The sequence below is a fragment of the Protomyctophum bolini genome, assembly GCF_963924005.1.
Source record: "Protomyctophum bolini genome assembly, chromosome: 13".
In the NCBI taxonomy this organism is placed as follows: domain Eukaryota; kingdom Metazoa; phylum Chordata; class Actinopteri; order Myctophiformes; family Myctophidae; genus Protomyctophum; species Protomyctophum bolini.
The window spans coordinates 37,865,848-37,886,219 of NC_137874.1; the positions used below are offsets into that span (position 1 = coordinate 37,865,848).

At 40.1% G+C, this 20,372-nt stretch overlaps 1 protein-coding gene across 1 annotated transcript; it reads left to right on the forward strand.

Annotated features, from left to right (window-relative positions):
• Positions 1–465: 465 nt before the first annotated feature.
• Positions 466–18,870, forward strand: LOC308327745 (uncharacterized protein). Its single transcript, XM_080781280.1, has 9 exons — positions 466–728; positions 1,275–1,406; positions 1,970–1,985; positions 2,679–2,776; positions 3,006–3,086; positions 3,772–3,828; positions 4,213–4,269; positions 17,275–17,334; positions 18,705–18,870. The coding sequence occupies exons 1-9, from the start codon at positions 653–655 to the stop codon at positions 18,710–18,712; spliced, it is 585 nt and encodes a 194-aa protein (XP_080637406.1). The 5' UTR covers positions 466–652; the 3' UTR covers positions 18,713–18,870.
• The last annotated feature ends 1,502 nt before the right edge of the window (positions 18,871–20,372 follow it).

Here is a 20,372-nt window from a genome sequence, read left to right on the forward strand (position 1 = left end):
ATAACAGTTCACTTCCTTCATTAAGACACTACATTATATAATTACATTATAATATTATTGCCAATCACAATTTGTAGTTGGTTATTATCAGGCAGTAATTTTATTTGTCAATAATTATTTTCAGTACTGTTTGTATATTAATCAGTAACTATTTTATCTATTTAACAAAGCCAAATGAGTTTTTGTCTAAATTTGTATGGTTAATTAATCCAATGTATACAGCTTCATTCCACTCAATTCAATTCAAAGGAGCTTTATTGGCATGAGAAAACATACGTTTACATTGCCAAAGCTAAAGCAAGTGTCACAATACAATAACAACGGTTGAAACATTGCCACATCGCATCCACTCATGGTTCTTTAAAGGCACATTCCACCAGTGTAGCTCATCTAGTAGTCCACTCCACACAGTTGCACCAGGAAGAATCTATACTGTTTTAAGCATTTCTTCCTACTGTGATCCACAGATAAACCAAAGGCCACACTGACAGCTGACCAGACAGTTCTACCAGTAGAGGGCAGTGTTACACTGACCTGCTCTGTGAAGGGCTCCTCTGGATGGAAATACTACTGGTACCAAAACGACACACTCTCACTGATCGATCAATTATCTACTCAGTCTACTGGATCATTCAATGTGGCACAAGGTGGAATGTACAGGTGCAGAGGAGGGAGAGGAGCTCCTGAGACACTTTACTACACTGAATACAGTGACCCAGTAAACATAGGTATAAATAACAGTCCTTTTGAGGCTCATACACTACAGCCTAAATGCTGAAATTAATTGCTCCAATACAAATCTAGTTATTGTCTACACCAGGCTGGATGGCCAAATGCCAGAGACTATATGTTTTTGCTCCTGCATGTCCGGCGTCCATGTGTCGGTGTGTCTGTGAACAGCTAATCTCTGCTGCCACCGACCGATCGGCCAATCGCATGACACTTTGCACGCACACTCTCAATAGGCCAAGGAATGGACCTGCATGGCCATTATAGTGCAGCCAGACTAGATTTTGTGTCTTTTTGTTTTGCAAATATTCCTACAAATTTCGTCCAGTATTATATCACAATCCTTTCACCATTTGCTACTGTATGTATATAATATGACTGACTTCCAAAGTGTGTGGGCCCTTGTGTAAGCAACCCGGCCTGGCGGAGATGTATGCATATATATATATATAGTTTCAAATGACGTTGTCATATTGCCTCCCATATAGTGTCTCCTTCAGTGTCTACGCCCGGATCCACTCTAGTAACTGTACCTTCACCTTCAGCGACTGAACCTGCTGTCACGGGCTCTGGTCAGCCTCAACAGCAGCTCGTCGTGGGGTTGAGTGTGGGAGTTATCGTCGCCGTGATTCTGCTGACCGTCCTCGTGCTCCTGTTGCGTCGCTGCACGTCTAAAGGTGAGAAGAACCACTCCAACAGGGCTCATATCTTTAAAGGACCACGTCACCACTTTTCAACCTATCTTCATACAATGGGTCCTCACTAATAATCGTGATAAAATGGCACGATTTCTTTTCCTACTCAGTCTGTGTCTCATCATAGGAGGGCTGTGGGCAGTTTAGAAACCGTCTTCATCATTAGGCAGATATTGGTTTAAACAAGGTTACTTTACACAAATGTTTAGATTTTCATTATCGTGAGAACGATGGCTTCCATTTTGCGCATTGCAACTTCTCAGGACTAGAAAGCCTGCAGTTTCTATTAGCTTGTATTCCCCATCGATGATGTCACTGGAAGACCGTTTCTGAACTGCCCACAGCCCTCATATGAGACACAGACTGAGTAGGAAACAAATCGTGCCATTTTACCATGATTATTAGTGAGGACATATTATATGAAGATAGATTGAAAAGTGGTGAAGTGGTGCTTGAATTAATTAAACTCCCATCTATAGTCTCTTGGTTGCAGTGTAAAACAATATTTAACATATTTTACTTTTCTTTTCTTTTTTCTTTTTTAGATTCATGTTGTGTCAGGTAGGTAACCCATCTCTGTTTCTTGGACTGTCCCCATGTGATTTGGCTGCCAGTGTAAATGGGGCCTCAGGCATTTGTAATGGTATCCACATACACAGGAATTAATTGTTTTAACCCATTCTGACCTGAGATCAGATTCTAAAGCACAGAAGAATGGTGGTTCTTTAAAGCATTTTGACCTGAGATCAGATTCTAAAATCTTCTAAATCCTGACAGTTTTTGAAAAAAAGTATAAAATGACGAAGATGGATATAAGGCATATAAGGCGCACACCATGTCAGAAAAGAGAGCTGACTCACTCTAGAATAATTTCCTTGCTAGCATAGATTACTGCTTTTCTTTTTTCGTAAATATTGAAGGTTGTTACAGATGTATGAGAAACTTTAATTTGAGGGTGCTACGCATGCAGACTTCAAATCTACTACTCTATTGCGTTAAGCAGAGCAATGGGCACCGAGTTAGGGTCATTTCACTGTTAACCCATTTTGTGCGGGAACCCCTTTTGGTGTTTTAACTAAGCATTTTGTTATACTTTAGCAGATCTACAAGCGCTACGAGCTTGTAGGTCTGCTATTTTTTAAAAATCGTGACATTGCAGTACAAATCTTTTAATATATCTTCTTTCATATTTAAACATGATCACAGTAGCTCTTATTCACTACTTTATGATGCTAAATATTTGTCTTGAAATAGATCTGTCAAGTCCCAGGGAACCAATCAGGACTTAGCAGCAGTCCAGAGTACCAATCAGAGTGGACGTCCAGGCGATGGTCACTCCTCACTTCAGCATGGTCGGTCAATCAATCAATAAATCAATCAATCAATCAATCAATCAATCAGAAACAGGCTTTCATTTACCAGCAGCTGGTGCCAACATTTATCAACACAAGGCTTTTTCAGTGACTGCAAAATGTACAGTAGCATATACTGTACTTCATAGAGTGGGAGCTGTTAGATGTGACAGAATTGTAGAGATTAATTGGGAGATGACTATATATATCTATGGTTCTTTTGTTTCAGACAAGCCTACAGCCGAGTCCGGTGATGTGACATATGCACAGGTTGAACTCAAACGCACGAGCAGGAAAAGCCAAAGGAAGGGTGAGCACGCAGACTAACAATCATGAAAAGTATACTAGGCTACGTGAAATATGACTATAGGATGACGGACTGTGTAGTGGTTGTTTTTGACACCAGGAGGACTTTATTGAGGACCAGAACAATGCTTAATTCGACCACAGTCCAGGTCTTCATCAGGTCTAACTTTAAAGTGGAGTTATATACAACTTATTCAATTCAAGTGTCGAATCACAATGAAGTTGTCTCAAGACACTTTACATATCGCACGCACGCACGCATATACTGCACATATGCCCGTGGTCACCGAATGAATAACCACTCTATTGTTTAGTTAATGTCCCCAATGAAGTTCTCTCCGGGGAGCTGACACAAGAGTATACAGACATCTTCTTCTTTTCTCGGTATATACGTATCGTAGTCCAGTAACCACAGTTTGGACTTTTTGGACGTGCAATCTTCCCTTTAGACAGTCGTGTGTGTGTGTGTGTGTGTGCAATGTTGCTATTGATGCTATTGATTGAGAAAGTTAAACAACAAAATGACTCTGAGAGCCTACAGAGTACATTTGCCTCTATGAACTTTATACATTTATGTCGACTACCACACACTGTGCATCACATAAAGCTAGCCTGTGTCTTCATAACAGTGTAATCATCTGTTTAGGTAGCTGATAAACATAAATACTAACAAAGAGTTTACTCTACAGAGAAATTTGTTGATCCATTTGAGAGTTCCTTGTATTCTGAAGTGAAGTCCGACAAAGGTACAGACACATTCAATGTTTTCTCTCATATCAGTAAATCAATTCATATTTAATTCGATTTGATTTGGGGTGTAATTTATCAGGGTTCACCTTTTGTTTAAGTTAAATACTCCAATAATATCAATAATTATTGTAGGTTATATTAAAACAGAGCAATAAACTTGAGGCTGAACTGAAGTTTTGACTGACATTTTCAATGACAAAATTGCATCTACTGTACATTAATGTAATATTTGTACATCAAATAAGATGGAGAGCGTGCTGTGATGCTTTGAGTATTGTGTGCGTGTGCGTGCATGCACGTGCGTGCGCATGCGTTCGTGCTTGTGCAAATTGAATTTAGCATGAACCAAACTTGAATTTGACTTGTGTGTTGTGTTGTAGAAGCAGATGTGACCTACGTCCAGGTTAACTACAAAGACAAAGCCTACAATAAGAGAGGTAGGTGAAATATATATCCACACACACGTACTGTGTAGGTGGATATGGTACTGTATGGTATGTACACTATCAATTCCCAATTGATAGTGTACCAAATAGGGATATTTCAATCTACAATGCATCTGTTCTGTTGAAACATAATGAGAAGATACGGCTAGATACTGAAAAGACCGCTAGGCAGCTTCATATGGTTAAGGACTGAAACGTCATACTGTGGATGTGAATGCTCTACTTATCGTTTCTCATATGATGTGTTTTTCCATTCACTGAATCAGCAGCTCCAGAGCAGAGTGATGAAGACACCGTTTATTCTCAGGTCAAAGCAGGAACATCTCGTGGTAAGATTATTCTCTCTTAATGTAGAACAGCAGCAGGTAACCAGTAACCATAACCATAAACCATAACCAGCAGCAGGTTAATGCTGCTCATAACCAGTAATAGTCATTTCATCAACACCTCACAGGTCACTTTGATCAACTTCAAGTCTTTATGTTACTCAAACATTGTCAGTGGTTGTTACGACAACTCAATGGTCAATTATACACTGTCCTTCTGGGTTATGGGATCTAAACACTGACTGGTGACATTGATCAAAACCAACTGCAGATATAATGATTGTCGAATTTGAAAGTACATCCGTGTTTGTTTCATGTTATTAACGGTACTGTACATTAGGCTGTCCTGTCCCTGTCCATAAATCATAATGCTTGATCAATTAAATTGCAGGAAACCACAGTATATGTATACACAGTCTCGAAATTAGCTCATCTACAATTTTAGATGGGATATTTCTGCGGAATGCTAATTCTGCCTAATATAGTTTGCCTAATACGACATGTCCAGAATAGGGACACCACACCATGGTTCAACTTATTAAAAGGCTTCATGTTCGTTCATATATTTATATTTATAGCTATAACTATTGTGCTTGGTATGACCCTTTACAGAGCTGGAAGGTCAACCAATCTTATGTCCGTGTGTGTGTGTGTGTGTGTGTGTGTGTGTGTGTGTGTGTGTGTGTGTGTGTGTGTGTGTTCGTGTGTGTGTGTGTATAACCTAGCAAGGGAGAGGAGAGGTGTTTGATGAAAGAAGTCATATTTTATGTCATTATTGTGAGATTAAAACAATGAATCTCTCATTCTCATTCTCAAAATGTTTTGGGGCATATTAAACTGTGTAGGGAGCATGCCACTTAATCCGTGTATATCATTCATGCTGTTACCAAGTGGACGTTAAATATAGACGTGTCAGACTGTAATAGTAATATGTTGTTCATTGTCAGTCAGTGTGTCTGGGTTTAAGTTTTTTAAAGTTGTATGACATTGTTTTATTCCAGGTTTGTAGATGAAGATGGGAGCCAAAGCCTTTTTTTATTTTATTTTATTTTTTTATTTCTTTCATTCTTTTTTTGTTTTGCCTCCCATGTGTTGGTTGCTGTTCCAGCTTCAACCAGCTGTTCAGGTGGCTCAGATGAGCAGGTGGGGGTCGAAACAATACAACCCAGCAGTATAGAACAGAATTAACAGTGGTTTCCAAACTATTTTTCACCTGTAATTAATGGATTTATTTTATGGAATGATTTTAGAAAAAAATATCTATTTTTAAAGAATGAAAAATTGTGCACTTTGGGTTTTTTTGGGGGGAAGGGGGGGGGGGGGGGGTATTTTGAAATATTAATGATATTTTAAAAGAAAACGTAACATGAAAGGAAATATAAGGGTATTTACTTGCAACCCATACAAATTGGTCCACGACCCTATGGTCGGGACCCAGTGTGGTCGGGTTGATATCGTGATATCGAACACCCTGCAAACAAATTATGTAATGATTTCTTCCATTAAGAAATGGATTCTAAAGCTGTTTATTTTGTATGTGTGTACAGTATGTTTCCTTTTTTATAAATTGTGCAAATCCATACACATACGTAAATGTAATAATTTATCCTGTCTGGTTGGACAATATATTGTCCAATCACATGAACAACAAAAAACAGGTTTACTTTAGGTGACAAAAGTTCTCGGACCTACACCTACTGTAGAACAATAGTGTGTTGCCTATACAGCAACCACAACCAATAATATTGATAATGTTATGGACTAGGTGCCACAGAGATTAATTTGTCGTAACTTTTGCAGTGTGTTTATATATATATATTGTAGTACTGTGATTCGGCTTACACATTAGCTATGTATTTGGATCTTTGCTCTGAATTTAAGGACTATACCGACAACCCACCCAAGGACCACATATAGGCTATCTTATAACTATTTCTCATGCCATATTTACTGTCTTTGTCTCTGTCAAATTAACAAATAAAATATGTATTATGATCCCATTTTAACTCATTGAACATTCATGAAGCTGCAGCCTGATGACCTAAAACTTAAGTCTACTATATCTGTGGTTCTGTGTGTGGGGGTGTATGTGTGTGGGTGCGTGCATGCGTGCCTCTGACTATGTCCACATGTGGTGCACCTCTTTCCCCTCCTAGCTGTGCATTGGGTTACAGTGGTAGTTCCCTCACTACCAGTTCTGTCTGCCTGACACAGTGCCTGCCAGTCTCTTCCTTCTGTGTCTGACCAGAATCAAGAGTAATCTAGTAAGAGAGTGGCGACACTAGCGTTGACTTAGCCTGGCTCCAGCCCCTGAATCGCTAGCCACATTAAAAATGTATGTTCAGGCGAGTCTGGTGACTCTCCAGTAGGAGATCTCAGACCTCGGTTGGAAATCCAACCGACCAATCAGCGTCGTTTCAACTCGATGACGTCAAACAACAGCGCCGGCGTCCAGACACAAACAAACATGGCTGCCCCCTCTGCTGTAACGTGTGATCGTATCGATCTGGCTATTGAAACGGTTTTAAAAGAAATTCCAGGAATAAATTCCTTAAAACCACAACAACTTCGTGCTTTGAAGGCGTTTCTTCAAGGGGGAGATGTGTTTGGTTTTCTTCCTACCGGATTTGGGAAGAGTTTAATCTACCAGTTAGCTCCTCTTGTACTGGAGGAAATGGGTCGGGATAAACCCATTATCATCGTCGTTTCTCCCCTGGTTGCCTTGATGGAGGACCAAATCAAAGAAGCTGCAATGTTTGGTGTTACAGCGATGCAACTTGGGGTGCACAGTGACAGTGATATAATTAATGCTCGGTGCTCACTCGTCTTTGGAAGCCCAGAAGCATGGCTAACCACGGACAAATGGAGGAACATGTTGGGCTCCAAAACCTACAAAGATAGGCTTTTTGGTGTCGTTGTGGATGAAGTCCATATGGCATCTAAATGGTATGTGTAACGTCAGTACTCCCCTTCCCCCCCTTATCACTACATATGGCAAATATCTGCTGTGTAAATACATTATCATCCATATCAAATATATAATTGTCATTTCTGTTTTTATATAATAATAAAATAATGAAGTGAAACGAAATGAAAATTCAGGCTGAGTGTCAGGCTAGCGTTGACTCCCATTGTAATGGAATGTGTAAGTGCTCATTCTATCTCGATGTTTGGAACTATAGCCCATAGACCCCTGCTTTGCAGAGAGATCAAAGCGTGTCGCCACTCTCTTTACTAGATTACTTTTTACTAGATTACTGACATTTCTGATGTGGTTCTTCCATGTGAGCTATGGTCATTCGTAGCATTCTTGTGTAGACTCCTTCCAGGGCCTTTTCCTGCTGTACTGTCTGAGCATCAATGTCTCAGCCCAGAGTTCTCAACAGGGCCCAAAATGAAGGCCCTAACTGGGCCCAGTTAGTCAAATCAAATCAAATCAAAAGTTTATTTATATAGCACTTTTACAACGACCAAGATCGAACCAAAGTACAACAAGAACATCATAAAGAAATGAAGAGAAACTAAATAACATTAAATGAAAAGCGCAAACGGAGCAGAATAACACAGCAAAACGCAAAAGAAAAACATTCAAAGCAAGCCAAACAAGCTATCAGGGTATACAGCATTTAAGGACCACTTCACCACTTTTCAACCTATCTTCATATAATAGGTCCTCACTAATAATCGTGAAAAAAAAGGCGCAATTTCTTTTCTACCCGGTCTGTGTCTCATAGGAGGGCTGTGGGCAGTTTAGAAACCGTCCTCCAGTGACATCATCGATGGGGAATACAAGCTAATGGAAACTGCAGGCTTTCTGGTCCTGAAAAGTTGCAATGCGATTGTTCTCACGATAATGAAAATCTAAACATTTTTATATAGTATGTATACAGTACAGCGCAATGGTATAAGAGAAAAATCTCTATTGTAGGGTGCTGCAGTACTGACTCCACTGTAGCTACGGACAGTGTGAACTTCCTACGTTCTGTTGACAGGCTGAGCATCTTGCCAAACAGGAAGTTGCACGTTGCAGCCAACAAGAAACAGATCAAACCTCATCATTCAGTCACTCTTGTCAAGATGAAGTTTGCATCAACCTGCGTCATATCATGTGAGTCATTTTATTATTATTATCACGATCCGATTTTAGTTTGACTATTAACGTTTAATTTAGTCAAGGCAGAGCATCAAACACTTTTCATATGGTTTTGTGTTTGGAACTCCAAGCTGGAATATATATAACGTACACAAACAAAGTCAACCTGAGGTTTTCTCTGTAGATAAAGTGTGTTTAAACGTTGATGTATGGATGTCTGTCTGAGTCATAGAAGGTCCTCATTATGTAACTATTATCTGTTTCATTATAGATTCAGTGTAAACGTTCAGCTGATCACTAAATTAGACAAAGAAGTAGATACAAGAAAAAGATAATATCTAAGACAAAACTGCAGTTCCTGCAGAAACTGCGTGCATGGGCTCTCTGAAAACCTGCAATGTATATTATGATGTACAGTACATTTCCTGATTCAGTCCAGGTTTGAATGCTTTTTATACCAACCACAGATGGCACCTCTGTGTGAACCTAGAAAGATCTGACCGGGCCTCATGCAAAAACGTTTACAAAATAAATATTTGCAAAAAGAGAAATACAAGCACAAATAATGTTGAAGTTTGAACTTGTTTTCTAGTACAAAAAATAGACTTTAGAAAACTATTGTGTGCTTGCTAGAGCGAACCCACAATGAGAGAGAAGAGAGGAAGAGTCAGTGAGAGAAGCACACACACACACACACACACACACACACACACACACACAAACACACACACACACACACACACACACACACACACACACACAGCTCTACACCCACCTGTGAGCTGCAGGAGAAGTGAAATATTTAAATGAGCATGCATGGATACCACTTAAATTAACTATTGAAGTCGAAGTAGAAGGGCTGAACTCATTAACTTAATAACACTGTATTCAGAGGCAGTTAAATATACTGTAAGGGGAGGCAGTTATATATATTCAGTTATAGGACTTTATAGGAGAGGCAGTTAAATAATACAGTAAGGGGAGGCAGTTGAACATGTATTCAGTTAGGACATAGGAGAGGCAGTTGAACATGTATTCAGTTAGGACATAGGAGAGGCAGTTGAACATGTATAGGGGAGGCAGTTGCTCAGGAGGCGAGTGTCCTCGCGATCTGCAACACAAGCTGCTACCATTGGTCTCTGTTGAGACCATGCAGGAGGTATCAGTGTCCACTTAGGAATTGGACGTTTTCCCCCCAGCCAAACTATACCCACAGTTAAAGTTGCTTGTTTTTTTACACCAGGGTATAATCTGGGCTTTATATATAAAGCAGTGTCATTGAGCCATGAACCATTAACAATCTCTCTCTCTCTCTCTCTCTCTCTCTCTCTCTCTCTCTCTCTCTCTCTCTCTCTCTCCACAGTGCTTCTCGTCTGTTGTGAACATGCTCAAACGGATGGTGAGACAACGTCAACTTCATTTTGGGTATACAGTAGTGATGGGCAGTAACGTGTTTCTTTAGTAATGTATTGCTGTAAAGCTATATTTCTACTTTCCACAGTAACGAGTAGTGTAACGTATATATTCCTTTAGCCAAAACAGTATTACTATTACATATTACTCATTCAAGTAACATTGCGTTTGTTTTTCGCAGTTGGGGGGGGGGGGGGGGGGTAAATAACGAGTAGATTGATTGATTGATTGATTGATTTACTAACTGATTGAATACTTTATTAGGGATATAAATGCAAACAGCACAAGCAACAGTTGTACATTTGGGCTACTATACTGTGTGTTTTAATGAAATCTTCATGCATCACATTTTCTATAATATTCAGGAATTATTAAATTGAACACAATGAAGAATTAAACTGTTCTTCCAATAACATGGTTTTATGTTTTTCTTCTCCCTCAGTAGCTCATCCAGTGAGGCTGGTCGACGGCCCAAACTCCTGTTCAGGCAGAATAGAGATCTCCTACAATGACATTTGGGGGACAGTGTGTCATGATAAGTGGGATGAGAATGATGCCCAGGTAGTGTGTAGACAGTTAGGATGTGGACGGGCAAAGAGCAATGCATACTTTGGACGGGGTGTTGGGGACATCTGGTTGGATGATGTCAGGTGTTCAGGCAGTGAAACGAGTCTCTCACAGTGCAAACACAGAGGGTTTGGAGTCCACAACTGTGGTCACAATGAAGATGCTGGTGTTGTTTGTGAAGGTATGATGATTAGAGAGCCCCTCACTTCACACATGTGTGATTTTATATACAGCTTTTGTCCACACACTCATGTCTCATATTTGCCATTGACAATGAAATTACCGGTAGGTCAAATATCCGCCAAATATGACGTAAATGTGTGGCAACACAAACTTTAAATGCCATTGACAAAGGGGAAATTTACATCATATGTAGACGAGCAAATCGGCGAACCAATCACATGAATTCCGTTGTTCATGAGATGATGTAGGATGATGTATAATGATAAGAGCTCACTTCACACGGGTGGGACTTTTTAATAATGGCCACTGAACTCAATAACATATGCTGTCTAATCAAAGGCTCAGAGCACCTGGCTCATATCAATCTGGTCCTTGATTTTGTGCCGCATCCAACATGGCAGATATGTAAACAAAGACATTATCATAGTGTTTTAATGTGGCACTGACATTAATGTTTTACGAGATAAACCACCATAGTTGGAACTAAGAATTATGCGTACAGAAGACCGAGGGAGCTGGCATACAGGCTCTATACTGTAACATGTTCAGGCACACAATGGATTTAAATTGTTCTTCCTATAAGTTATAACACTTTGTTTCATGCTTTTCTTCTCACTCAGTTGATTATCCAGTGAGGCTGGTCAACGGGCCACACTATTGTTCAGGCAGAGTAGAGGTCTCCTACAATGGCATGTGGGGGACAGTGTGTCATAATAGGTGGGACCTGGAGGATGCCCAGGTAGTGTGTAGACAGTTAGACTGTGGACAGGCTCTGTCGGCACCGACGTATGCATCCTACGGAGAGGGCGATGGGAAGATCTGGTTGGACAAGGTCAGGTGTTCAGGCAGTGAATCACGTCTCTCACAGTGCAGACATTCAGAGTTTGGAGACCACAACTGTGGTCACAATGAAGATGCTGGTGTTGTTTGTGAAGGTAAATAGGCCTACTATATGATAAATACATATCAGTATTAACTGCAGTGTTGATATGTGTTATGTGTTCCAATGTGTTATAATTGAATTGACATTTTCTTTGAGGATTATCTTTACATGCCTTTTACTGTAAAGGCAAAATGCTAAATTTAATTTCGGTAGAGGTTGAGTAGAGTTGAATTTATACTTAAACCATGGTGTAATGGTCAAATCTTGGTGAGGTATCTTCAATGGCCGTTCTGATTATTATAAACTTATATTCCATAGTCTCCTCATCGACTTACATTGCAAAGTGGAACAGATCTCAAAGTCACTCTTTAAGCACATGCAAAATCAAATAAAGTGGATTCTGACATTTTGTAACATACAATCCAGTCCAGATATTGCATGTTGACAGAATCAGTTTAGCATATGCTTTGTGTTTGTGTGCTCAATAAAAGAAACATGAGAGAGCTGAGAGCTGTTATTAATCCAGATAACTGTACTTTCAAACAGAACCCCATGCTGTTCTCCGTGTGTCTCCTCCATGGTTGAGTCCTGGAGTCTCAGTGACTCTGAGCTGTGAGGTTAAAGGATCATCTGCAGACTGGAGCTTCTACTGGTACAGAGCTGTTCCTAAACCTTCACACAACAACTACACGTATGAGCTCTTACCTGGTAGCCTCCATGGGACTGTAGAAGGTTCCTTCATCCTTCATGATCCTACAGGCACAGGAGGATATGCGTGTAAAGCTGGGAGAGGAGACCGGCCGGTTCATTACACTAGATACAGTGAACCTCAGTTTGTCTGGTCTGGTGGTGAGTTTGTTTTACATGTTGTAACTTCTAGGTATAGATTTTTAGATTACTTACTTACTTACTTACTTACTGGCTACTTTTCCTATTTTCGCTTAGTTTAGTTTACTGTCATTGTAACTGTTTTTTGACCACTGACCTCTGATCCTGTGTTGTGTTTTAGATGCTCATTCTTCAGGCTCTCTCACAGTGAGTTCTAACAGAACTCAACACTTCCTCTCTGAGCATACGTCTATGTCTTACTCAGTGAGATGTGAAGTTACATCTACTGCATGGAGATTGATGTGGTACCCTGATCATAAAACAATAAGCCCAGGTGAAAGTGTCACCACTGTGTACTGGTGTGAGTCTGGATTAGGAGAGTACAGCAATGCTGTCAACATCACAATACATTGTGAGTTCAGTTACTTCATTCAATAACAATACTGTTGAATGCCATAAACTCATTACAACATAGGCCTATACTTTTGTATTACTTCAGTGTGAATCCTAGCATATGGGGTGTTTATTTTTATTTGTTTTTCCTTCTTACAGATGGTGCTGTCATCCTGGTGAGTCCTGTTCACCCTGTGACTGAGGGACATAAAGTCACTCTTCAATGCAAACGCAGAACAGTCTCGTCTCTCTCCAACGTGGACTTTTATAGAAATGAAGTCCTGGTCCAAACTAACACCAATGGAGAGATGATCATACCTGCTGTATCAGAGTCTGATGAGGGATTCTACAAGTGTAAATATTCTGGAGGAGAGTCACCACAGAGCTGGATGGCAGTGAGAGGTAAATGTAAACCCATTCATGTTGTAATTCAGTCTTACATTTATGGTAGGAAATTGGAAAATAATTACATATAGGCTACACACGTGCAAGTATGAATCTATAGACTATGTAACATTTAACAAATATTAATTAACTCAATTAGTCTTTAAACCTTTACACAATTCTCCCAGTAGTTGAGTCACACCTTTTTGTATAGCCTACCCTAAATGCTAACATGAGTTGTCTAACACTAATCTATGTATTCCAAATTGTATTTATATTGTTGTCATAGTGTCTCACCCTCCAGTGACTGGATCTACTCAGTCTTCAGTGACTGGATCTACTGCACCTCCATTGGCTGTACCTGTACCTATGGAACAGAGTTCTCAATATGTAGTGTGGTTGGTTGTGGGACTTGTTGTTCTGCTCACCGTCCTTCTGCTCCTGCTGTGTCGTTACAGAACATCTAAAGGTGAGAACCAAAATCATGGGTTTATATCTGTAAATATGTTGTCATACTGTACACAGAGTGCTTGTAAATCACTATACATAACAGTTTTTATTTATTTATTACAGATCCATGTTGTTGTGTCAGGTAGGTACTGCTCTGTTTCTAGGAATCTTACATTTCACACGGGTAGTCGACAATTAAAAAGGGGTTGGAGGGGGCTAATTAATACTTATTGCAGTAGAAATGTGTACTAATGGCCACTGCCAAGTTTCCATGGATAATTAGAGAGATGTGCCAACCTACGTCATACTGTGACTATTGGGAAAAGAACAAGATAAATAATAAATAACTGCTAGACTATGGATGTCATATACTGTACTGTGCAGACCAGCCTGATATGAGTCTACCATCAAACCAGCCTAACACTTAAGATGTAACTACACTACACTAATAATTTATATATTATTTACTATTTAGTCAACTAACCAACAAAGTGGGGTCGGGTCGGGTGTGCGTGCGTGCGTGCATGTGTGTGTGTGTGTGTGTGTGTCATAATAAAACATGAACACATCTTATTCACAACCTTTTTATGCTAAATATTAATCTTGAAATAGATCTGTGAAGTCCCAGGGAACCAATCAGGACTCGGCAGCAGACCAGAGGACCAATCAGAGTGGACGTCCAGGCAATGGTCACTCCTCACATCAGCATGGTCAGCCTTTCAACCAATCACAATCATTCACTCGCTGATCACTATGGGCGCAAGCACAACATTGTATGCGTCAAGAGGCAGCAAGAAAACGCCTAGTCCAGGCGTCTCTTCCGGGTTTTTAAACAGCTGGTGGATGGAAATGACGCAAGCGCACGGCTTCAACTTGCAGCGGCGGCAAAGCGCTTCCATTCTTTTTCCAAAGCTGTGCCATCCACCAGCTGTTTAAAAACCCGGAAGAGACGCCTGGACTAGACGTTTCTCGATGCTTAAGTGTGCTTACACCCTAACCCAGACGCTGATAAATCAGTCAGTCAGTCAGTCAGTCGGTCGGTCGGTCGGTCCAGCCTGCGCACCGGCCAGCCAGCCAGCCAGCCTGAACTTAACTGATCAAGTCAACCTATTTCTTCCTTTACCAGCAGGTGGTGCCAACACCTAGTAAGAAACAGTCTTAGGCAGTACAGTAATGTAGCATATACTGTAGACTACTGTAGCCTAATTTATGATAACAACTGCTTATTTAAATGATTATTTTCAAAGATCAAGCTGTTCAATTTCATATAATTGTAGAGATTAATCAGGTGCAGATGATTTGATTTTAAATGTATGATTATTTTCTTTCAGACGAGCCAGCAGCTGAGTCCAGTGATGTGACATATGCACAGCTTGAGTTGAAACATATGGGCAAGAAAAGGAAGGGTGAGCAAACACAAAACGGTTATAGACTTCATAGTGGTCGTTTAACACAGCCCACATTGTGTGTGTGTGTGTGTGTGTGTGTGTGTGTGTAATTAAGTCACCTGTTAACCCCATACGTCTACCACTTTATATATGTAGGATTATGTTAGATAATGATGGTCGTTGCATTTTATGTGAATAAGTGGCTGCTGCATAATGTTTAGATGCCTGTCGGAGGATTGTCAGACTTTGCTGCACCGCTTTTTTACGATGAAAGATACTTGCGTACACGAGCTGAGATTTGATTGTTGTGTTGGCCACGCTCATGTCAAAGTAGCGACAGATTGATGAATGCTGTCTGTTGCATTGTTGAGTCTAACAAATCATTCCCGTGTTTTTGGTCAACGCAAGATTGATAAATGAGCATGAATGGGCTGTTGTGCAGAGATCTATGCTTGTCTTAAAGTCGATGACTATGCATAGAGTAGGCCTAATATTCAAAAGCTATGACACAGCCTTTGTCTTCATAATAGTGTACGATCATGTGTATAGTAAGCATACAAGTGTTCCTAACGGAGAGTTTCCTCCACAGAGACTGGATCACACACAGGTACTTTTTTTTTAGGCCTATTAAGTTTCTATCAGTACATTGTTTATCTGAGCGACAAACTCTAATACGGTACATTTGATTTCCTACTGGGTGTAATTTATCATGGGTTTATATACAACGTAGTTTCAGGAGTAGTGGAGACCACCCTCTGCTTATAACTGCCACTCTGTTCTCAATCACCCTGTTCTCCACTCAACGACCACTCCCTATTCACAATCACCCGGTATCCACTACACCTGCCTCCTCTCACCACAGCCAATCCCTGGTGCAATCACAACAGTATAAATACACCTGCGATCTCTCCACCAAGTTGTTTGTACTGCTTCAAGACAGACCAAACACAGGTTGTGAGTACTGCGCTTGTAGATCGGCTATTTCCGCTATGACAACGACTCTGCCCCCACCCTGAGTCTCGCCCTACCTTGGGTTCCTCACCCCATCCCCACAGAGGTGTGGTCTCTTACTAGTTAATGTGTATTTTAAGAAAGTAGTGTGATCCCTGTTGGGGAACAATGTCCAGAGCATTGGTCCGAACGACAAACTACCTCAAACCCTCACCCTAACCCTAACCTCCCGCGGGGCAGCACACCTAAACCCAACCCTCTCCCGACCCCCAACGCACCTCGGACCAATGCTCCTTCGAACCAATGCTCCGTCGGACCATAGTATGCCTTCCGTCCATTGGTAATGCAAAAATAGTTGGTTATGCAATAGGGCTGTAGGCTACATGTTGTACCTGTTGCTTGTACAAGGTCAAAACGTCTATGATATGATATGGCATCATATTGGTGACTGCATGTCAGTGGTCTCCATATGTGGGCATAAAAGGGACAGACAGACAGAGACGTCTGTACTGCTGGTCCAACCAAATACCCACTCATCACAACCTTGGGTCTGACATGATCGACAATATTAGACATGACAACTTTGAAGTCAGACAGTGCTCTAGTTATAGCCTACAATACACAAGAAAAAGACGCATGCGCAGACATGCACACACACAGTTAGGTTTTGCCTAGTCTCTCAAGACAGACTGTTGCCTTTCATCAAATTTCGAGGAACTACAGGGGCTGCTGTTTTCCCGAATATTTGACGATGGGATTCTCAGATTGGGTTTTGCCTGAATAACACTTTGTTCTGTTTGTGTTTTATAGAAGCAGATGTGATCTATGTTAACTACCAAAACAAAGACAAGAATAAGAAAGGTACGTGAAATATATACATCCACCTACATACACTGTAAATTCACAATATGCTTTGAGTTTTATCTCTTTACATTGTTCCATTGAAACATGAGAAAACTACAGAAAATACTGAAAAGATGTACATGTAGACAATCATAAATTATAGACACCTAGCTTCACATGGTTAAATAATTAAATTTCACTTGAATCAACATACTGCGTGGATTTAAATCCACTAGCCTACTTAGAATCTCTGTTAACATTGTCAGTTGTATTGTCATGATTTTCCAGAATCAGCAGCTCCAGAGCAAAGTGAAGATACAGTTTATTCTCAGGTCAAAGCAGGAACATCTCGTGGTAAGATTATTCTGTCTTCATGTAGAGCTATAATGCTGCTCATAACCATAAATAGTCATTTCAAGACGTCGTGTCTTTGTTCAACATCTTGTCGTGACATGATTTAAGTGTTTATGTTACTCCTCTATTACACCATTTGTAGCTGTTATGACAACTAAATAGTTAATTACACAGTCCTTCTGTGTTATGTGATACTCAACAAAAATGTCACATATATGGTTTTCACGTTGGGGAAAACAGAATGATCTGCCTCTCATATAGAAATAATAATAATAATAATAATATATAACTTTATTTATATAGCAATTTTAAAATGAGTGCCGCGGGCTTGACTCCCGATCCCGACGGCCTTTACTGCATGTCACCCCCCCCATTTATCTCCCCAATTCCTGTCAGCCTATAGGCCTACTGTCACCCTATCCCTCTATATAAAAACCCCTCTAGACTGGACCTAAGTTGGTTCTGTACTTGTGACCGCTTTTTCAGTCAACAACAAATCTCTTTCCGAAAATTGCAATCTATGAGAACGTGTTGTAAGCTTGTAGATTGTTAATATTGAGGTTATGTTCTCCCCCAGAATACGGAAGCTGGCGTTCCGGTGGTTTGTAATCAGTCAGGCCCATGCATCCTTTTATCATATTGCATGCATCAAGTTTCAGTACAAGGCACCACTGAGATCGGAGATCTGTTTCCCCCTCTCCCTCCGTGTTACAAAACATGTTTACATACCGTATGTATACCGTGTTTCATCGCCTGGTAGACACTGTTATAAGATATGATCAATTAATCTTTCCATAGAAACAGACATTAACCCATTCTGACCGGGCACCCATTTTGGTGTTGGCATCATGTTATGCTTTAGCTATTGAAAAATAGCAGATCTACAAGCTCATATCGCGCCACCGAGTGGCGCGATATGAGCTTGTAGGTCTGCTATTTTTGAAAAATTCGAAGAACGACTGACATTTTTAGAATCTGATCTCAGGTCAGAATGGGTTAATCAGACCAGTGTGTGTCCCGTGGAAACCTCGTATGAATCTGATCTCAGGTCAGAATGGGTTAAGTCAACAATAATGTTTATAGAACAGAAAAGTACAGTTTAGAGACCGGAGTGTTAATGCCATTATCGCTTGGCGAAGTGCACTATTTAATATCCTGCAAGATCAAAATGTACTGTACACACTGCTTTAGTTCCGTATATTCATTGCCATGTTTAAACCGTCTTTTCTGTAGGTTTGAAATGAGGACGCAGGCTAGGCTGGGGTTTGATAATAATAACTTCCAAACTGTAATGGTGTCGATAATGGAAATATAAATAGCCTAGATAGTGTCATCTTATTCAATGTCTTTACGCTGTTGTTTTATTCCAGGTTGGTAAATGAAGATGAAAACATGGTGAAGAGAAGACAGCGTGGTAGAAGTCACATGCATTTATACACTTTAACCATGTGTTATTTACATCCATGCACCGTCAAACATTAAGGGAAGGTCATGCCCAAATGTCCACCATACTGAAGAGAATGGAGCAGTATGAAACAGCAGTGTTGTATGATTGTTTTTAGTTTAGTAGGGAGTTTTACTGTATTTGTATTTATTGTAGACTTGCAATATTTTTTCAGTCAGGGGTTAGTGTACATTAAACTTAACCAGGCAGGTTAAGTTTACATGTTTATAGCATTGAGTATTTTATGTTTATTTTTTTTTGCACGCTGATGCTTCACTATTCTTGTAAATGTAAATATCACCGCGTGTAACAATAAATTGCACCTTTTTTGCATTTACTTTAGTAGTTTTTCTAACCTTTTCAGCCTCTTGTTTTGTGTCTCTCAGCTAGACCTCTAGAGACGAGGCCTGGACATACTGTTCAACTATTAGAACTACACCTCCCTATTTTATGTCATGTTTAATATATTTAGAGAACATATTTGAACTACCAAAAACGAGTCAATTTAAGACATATGAAAGGGGAAACGATAGGACAAACCTTTAAGCTTGAAAAGCCTTCTTCGTTGTGTTCTCCTATGAGTTCAAATTATTCTACAATAATGTTTTCAATACAATAGCATTCATTGCCTGTTTTGTTTTAATGAACAATAGTCTGAACTGTTAGTTCACACATTAGACCACATCATTTAAAATAAATGCACTTTAACTATTGCGGCGAATCAGTCCCAGCATCAGCTAAGCACCGTGACCTCCTTGGTGAGAGTGACAGAGTGCAGCGCTGGAGGCTTGGCTTCATTCAAGATGGGCGGTACTTTCCATTTTACCTGTGCAATCAAGGTGATCTGCTGCCAGCTTGCTGCTTTACAAGCGCCACTCTAAAAGAGCCAGCCTCACACTCGGACCCTGTCAGACTCTCACCAAGGCAGGACGTCTGCATGCAGGACCCGGGCACCCTACAAACCGTCCGTTACTTACTGAGAAACTGATGATGATGATGAAATGAAGGGAGGAGTAGGAACATGGAACTATGCAAATGTCTGCATGACTGAGTAGAAAGACAGGTTCCTCTTTCCTCTCAGAGTCCTCCTGTCGTTCAATGACGCTTGGTGGTTTATAGTTCTTCTTTACACTGTGTTGTCTATATTTATGTATGAGTGAACACACAGATAGATGGATAGATATATCTGGGAAAATGGCTAGCCAGCCAGATATAAATGCATACTTATACAATGGAAGTAAAGAAAAAGAGAATACAAAGTGTGTTTCAAGATTGTGAGTGACTGACTTAAGGTGAGACACCCCAGGTGAAATCATGATTTTTCATTTTTTTTTTTTTTGCTATTTTGCTTCCTAAACATGTTTTCTTTCAAACTAAAGCAAAATATACATTAAAAATACAGATTTAGATGTTTAGTTGGATAGTTTATTTTAGCCAATGACAGCTCGTTTTTCGGGGTGAAAAGCCACCATCTCTATTTTCACGATTGGTTGTTGGTACAAAGGAAGTGACCATATTTGGATCAGACCACAGTCAGCTTGAGGTCCAGACCTTTCCAATGATATATGCCATTATATGTTGTTGCCAAGGTTTG